This window comes from Embiotoca jacksoni, unplaced genomic scaffold, assembly GCF_022577435.1.
Source record: "Embiotoca jacksoni isolate LCO1_2020_lvr unplaced genomic scaffold, fEmbJac1.0.p SCAF_39, whole genome shotgun sequence".
Lineage (NCBI taxonomy): Eukaryota > Metazoa > Chordata > Actinopteri > Embiotocidae > Embiotoca > Embiotoca jacksoni.
This window is the reverse complement of record NW_027185391.1, coordinates 709001-715000: the sequence shown is the minus strand read 5'-3', so window position 1 is coordinate 715000 and position 6000 is coordinate 709001. Positions and strand designations below refer to the sequence as shown.

The window sequence follows — 6000 nt, the reverse complement described above, 5'->3', positions numbered from 1 at the left end:
TACATCAAGAAGCTCAATTCCACTCAAATATGCTTCAACTTTTCCATTAACAGTAAACCTAAGCTGTGACAGGCTCCCTCTGGTGTTGGACATCAGCTGACTCTATAGTGAAGCGTGTGTTTTAACAGTACCTGACCTACTCGTTCCACTGCTTGCTCACTATTCAACTTCATGTTTTCTAACGGTCTTTATCAATTTGTTCTGTTATGTTTAAAGTTGTAGAGCTACAAATGATTTATTTCAGGTGGAAACACTAAAACCAACGTGTCGGGTGTGATGCTGATGTCAGTGTGCGAGTCCTGTGTGGTTCCTCACGGCGGTGCTCTGTACTTTGTGCCCTGCAGGAGGACCCAGAGCGTTGGCCACGAGCCTCTGAGGAGACAGGCCTCCTCCACCACCTGCCGGCCCCCTCAGCCCCTCTCAGCCCAGGCCATCAAACACATCTGGGTCCGCACGGCTCTCTTCGAGAAGGTTCTGGACAAGATCGTGCAGTACATGGTGGACAACTCCAGGTGAGGGTTTGATTCCTTGCTCTGAAGGGACTCAACTCTGAAGAACCTGTCCATGTGTTCCTCTCCTCTCCTGTCCTCACACTGATCATCAGACCTGCAGCTCACAGACAACCCAGCTGTTAGATGGAGAACCCAGCTGATAGAAGGTTGGTGGTTCGATCCCCAGCTCCTCCTGTCCACATGCCTAAGTGTCCTTGAGCAAGACACTGAACCCTAAGTTGCTCCCGATGGTGAACCATCGGTGTGTTGTAAGTCGCTTTGGATAAAAAAGCGTCAGCTAAATGTAATGTAATGTAAGATGGAGAACCCAGCTGTTAGATGGAGAACCCAGCTGTTAGATGGAGAACCCACCTGTTAGATGGAGAACCGACCTGTTAGATGGAGAACCCAGCTGTTAGATGGAGAGCCCACCTGTTAGATGGAGAACCCAGCTGTTCGATGGAGAACCCACCTGTTAGATGGAGAACCCAGCTGTTAGATGGAGAGCCCACCTGTTAGATGGAGAACCCACCTGTTAGATGGAGAGCCCAGCTGTTAGATGAAGAACCCAGCTGTTAGATGGAGAGCCATTAAAAGAGTCATTAAAAAAAATAAATAATATCATTTCTGTTACTCAAATAAAATGTATGACTTTCAAAAATACCAGATTCACAACAACTCGTACTCCGTTGGCAAAAAGCACAACATGGCGGTTGGTGGCAGCTGAACAGCAATATAAAAGTAACTCTAAACAACATTTTATGGTGAAACTCATTTCTAAACACTGAAAGCTGTAACATTTTAAGTAACATGAAAATACGTACATGTATATTAAATCATTTCTCAAAGTTACACAAAATTACATTCACAACCCAGCTTTACTACATGTAACGGCTAACTGGCATCTTAACCACGGTCGTTACTCTCAGCAAATTCACTGGGTTTAACGACACACTCCGACATCACATATCTATCACAGTCATCTCAAAACACAGCAAAGTTGTTCCTAAAATATTCACCTTAGTGTGACAGTAAACTTTTCAAACACGTTTCAGCCTTCAGCTCCAGTTTATTGACGAGGCAGCAGATCCCAGCTGAAGTCACTGTAACGCTCAGACCTTCAGTATGATGCAGCGTTCAGCCTCCAAACACACGTGGGAACATTCAGCATGTTCATTAGATGGACCATAAATAATTCACTCACATTTTGGTGCTTTTTAGTCACCTATTAATAAAAGATACGAGTGCAGTAACTGATGAGCCAAAACGTAATGAGTGAGTAATGTTGATTATATTTAATCAGAACCCATGTTGAGGTCGGGGATCTTTTACATGTCAACTTGTTTGATGCAGACAGAAATGCTGTAAAGACCTGAGCGAGCAGGGCGTTTCCAGGATGAGCTGATCTAATCTCAAACATCCAACTTACAGGACGTTAAAGAGCTGCTGACGTTTCGGCCTCGTCTTCACAAAGATTCTTGGAATCCTCTCAGAGCTCCTGACGGCCTGAAGACTTCTTGTCAGGAACTCTGATCCAGGAAAGGACAGAAACCCTGATCTCAGTGAGGAGGTGTGGTCCACCCCGTTGCTAGGTGACGCATCCTTTTAAACGATGTGATTGGTTGATTGAAAAAAATGCCCTCTTGGTGATAAAGGGACAGAATGGACAGTGACCTCCAGTGGAAGTTAAATGAAGTGCAGCAAACATCTTCATCACTTTCATGTGTTGTTGGTGGGAGAAGAGACGTCTCTGATCCTCCACAAACATCCTGCAGACAATCTGGACACGTTCCTCAACCTCATTCAGTCTCAACTATATTTCTCTGAGCTCGCTGGACGTCAGCAGTTTTCCGCTCTGATGAAGAAACTCTTCTTCCTCTTAAAGTCTTCCTCTCTGATCCGCCCCCTTTATCTCATTAGGAGCTCTGTGAACATGTTTATGAAGAACTTTTATCTTTACAAGGATCTACTCTCAACTTTTAGGGAAAATTCTTAGAAAACATCACAAATCTAAGAATTTTCTTGTTAAAGCCACCGGGAGGAACTTTTAGTCCGATGAGTCTTTGTGAATATGACCTGGTGCCTGGCACTCCTTCAGAGGAAATGTGGAGTCAGACTCTCAGTGGGTCGGACCAACAGGATATCAGCGCTGATTCAATTCAATTCAATTCAACTTTATTTATACAGCACCAAATCACAACACAGGTTTTTTCATGGCACTTAACACATTAAAGTCTTTACAGCAGAACTTTACAACATTATACAGAGAAACCAACAATTCAACAATTCAACAATTCAACAATTCCCACATTAGCTAGGAGGGAAAAAAAACTCCTCTTTAAGGGAGAAAAACCTCCAACAGAGGGAAGAAAAACTCCCTTTAACAGGAAGAAACCTCCGACAGAACCAGGATCAGAGGTGGGCGGAGCATCTGTTAACAGAACCAGGATCAGAGGTGGGCGGAGCATCTGTTAACAGAACCAGGCTCAGAGGTGGGCGGAGCATCTGTTAACAGAACCAGGATCAGAGGTGGGAGGAGCATCTGTTAACAGAACCAGACTCAGAGGTGGGCGGAGCATCTGTTAACAGAACCAGACTCAGAGGTGGGAGGAGCATCTGCTAACAGAACCAGACTCAGAGGTGGGCGGAGCATCTGTTAACAGAACCAGGATCAGAGGTGGGAGGAGCATCTGCTAACAGAACCAGACTCAGAGGTGGGAGGAGCATCTGCTAACAGAACCAGACTCAGAGGTGGGCGGAGCATCTGTTAACAGAACCAGGATCAGAGGTGGGCGGAGCATCTGTTAACAGAACCAGACTCAGAGGTGGGAGGAGCATCTGTTAACAGAACCAGACTCAGAGGTGGGCGGAGCATCTGCCTCGACCGGTTGGGGTGAGAAGAGAGCAGAGAGAGAAAAGGACAGCATAGAGATAGAAGAGAAGAACTGTTTTCTACAGTTGCGTCAACTCTGTACCTTTGGTCAGTGATACAAGACGTCTGTCAACAAATGTGAACATGAATCACTGTTGTGTTTAAACAGAAGTTGTTACATGGATGATATTACACTTGCATTACTTATGGTCGTAATGATGTCACCAATGTTTGCCTCAGCAGATGAACTGGTACTCTGTGCCAACAAAGTTCATTTTTAATAAAAATCAGGGCTTCAGTAATAGAATACATGTGCAGCTATGACAGCCATTATTGCGGCTGTTAGTGTGGTCAAATCATATCCAGTGTGTTCAGAGGTCTACATTTTAGCTCGGAGTGCAGCCGCTCAGCAGCAGTTACCATGGTGATTCACCCAACGGAGCCTAAAGATATCTGTGGGCGGGGCTCCAGGATGCACATCATCTTAAACTGGACTGTTGAAAGGCTTTCTGGGAGATAAAGTATGTGACATGTTTCTTTAACTTCTCATTACAAACTGATGACATGTCTTCATGTTTCCTTTCCTCTCTGTGTTCATGGCTGCAGTAAATACTATGAGAGGGAAGCTCTGATGCATGACTCAGTCTTCGGGCCCATCCTGGCAGCCCTGCTGGGTGAGTACATCACTCTGTCGTCAAGCTTCATGCACTCATTTAAAATTATATTCCACTTATTAAACAAACGAGAGGGTCGCTGCAGGAACTGCAATCATGAAAATGAGCATAAATTGAGCCTCGGAGAAGCAGACCTGTCTGTCTGATGAGCAGAGCAGCACACAGGCAGTCAGACAGCAGCAGGAAGCAAACAGCTCAGCAGACAGAAAGTAAAGCTGATATCAGGTGTGATGTGGAGGGAGTGAGGAGCAGCTGAAGACAGACAGCTCTGCTGTAAATGATTTCTCCATAGATCTACTCCTCTCCCTCCGTCTCGCTTCATGTCCAGCTGTATTTATCAAAATCACACACAAAAAAAATCAAGCAATGAAACGTCTACACTGCCATACTTGATGATGTCACGTTAAAATAGCTGCAACAGGAAGCACATGTCACCATCTCTGACTTCTAACTCCCCGAAGTGAACTGGAGACGTTTCAGCGTTTGTCTGAGTGTTGTAAAGTGTTGGAAGAAGAGGATACAAACTAATGCATTATGGGTATTATAGAAAATATATGATAATAATACAAGATGCTGCAAAGGGCAATGACATCAAAAGTTTGAGACACACTACTGACTACACTAGTATTTATTCACTTGATTACTGTTGTAGATCTTAAAATCTAAATCATGATTTAGAGCAGAAAGAAACTATTTTAATGTTTCCTAAATGATAAGAGATGAACCTTCAGTAAATTTACACACAAGTTAGTGAAATTCAAACTGAGAACTTCCCCACATGTAGTGTGTGTGCGTGCGTGTGTGCGTGCGTGCATGTGCGTGTGCGTGCGTGCATGCGTGCGTGTGTGTGCGTGCATGCGTGCGTGTGTGTGTGTGTGTGTGTGCGTGTGCTTGATGTGTGTGTGTATGTGTGTGTGCTCTCAGTGGGGCCCTGTGCTCTGGAGTACACCAAACTGAAGACTTCAGATCATTTCTGGACCGACCCCTCAGCCAATGAGCTGGTTCAACGCCACCGGATCCACGGGGCCCACCGGGGCCAAGATGTCCCCACCGGCCGCCGGCCCGCTCTGGGGGTGAGTACCGAGGCTGATGTCTGTCTCCGATCCTCAGGAGGTGTTGGTGTGTGGTGACCATTGGGTTTCCATTAAACATGGTTTCTTTTCTAGATCCGTAAGAGGCAGTCGAGCGGCAGCATGTCAGAGGACCGCTTTGCTGCGTCAGCGAGGGAGTACGTGGAGTCTCTTCACCAGAACTCCAGAACTCACCTCCTCTACGGCAAGAACAACGTCCTGGTGCAACCGGTACGACCGCACCGCCTCACTCAGCTGTTACACTGTAACATACCTGGAATATCTCTGCTGCCTTACAGGCTCGGATTTATTTTTGGTTGGATTTTTATTATTATAATTATTGTTATTATTATTATTATTATTATTATTATTATTATTATTATTATTATTATTATGTCCAAAGAAATGGTTGGGGAGCCTAAACCGTAGACCGTGCAAAGGTGAAATTTATATTTCACTCCCCTCTGCAGAGGACTGTCTCACTGCATACCGAGCTCACTGGATCTTCTCCGATTGGTGCTGTCATCGTTCAGAGATCTGATCTGATCTGAAAAAAATCACTAGTGTCACTATTTTTTATATTTTTAATAAAGCCTCAAAGCCGATGTGTTTTATGATAACATAAAAACAGAAGTTATCTACCTATCTGTTATCGCTATCTGGGGCGGCACGGTGGTGCAGTGGTTAGCACTGTCGCCTCACAGCAAAAAGGTCCTGGCTTCGAATCCGGTCCTGGGCCTTTCTGTGAGGAGTTTGCATGTTCTCCCTGTGCTTGCGTGGGTTCTCTCCGGGTTCTCCGGCTTCCTCCCATCATCCAAAAACATGCACCTCAAGACTGTGCTGACAGGTCATCATTGTAAATGAGAATTGGTTCTCAATTGATATTACCTGGT

The 6000-nt window shown here is 45.1% G+C and overlaps 1 protein-coding gene across 7 annotated transcripts in view; it reads left to right on the top strand.

The window, feature by feature from the left end:
- sgsm2 (small G protein signaling modulator 2) overlaps positions 1 to 6000 on the top strand; it is a 124111-nt gene that overhangs the window by 88451 nt on the left and 29660 nt on the right. For 5 of the 7 annotated variants that reach the window (XM_069166581.1, XM_069166584.1, XM_069166582.1 and 2 more), the window contains exons 4-7: positions 345 to 512; positions 3970 to 4037; positions 4962 to 5110; positions 5204 to 5338. In XM_069166581.1, coding sequence (XP_069022682.1) covers positions 345 to 512; positions 3970 to 4037; positions 4962 to 5110; positions 5204 to 5338 — 520 coding nt within the window. The other 2 variants (XM_069166585.1, XM_069166586.1) reach the window with 2 other exon arrangements.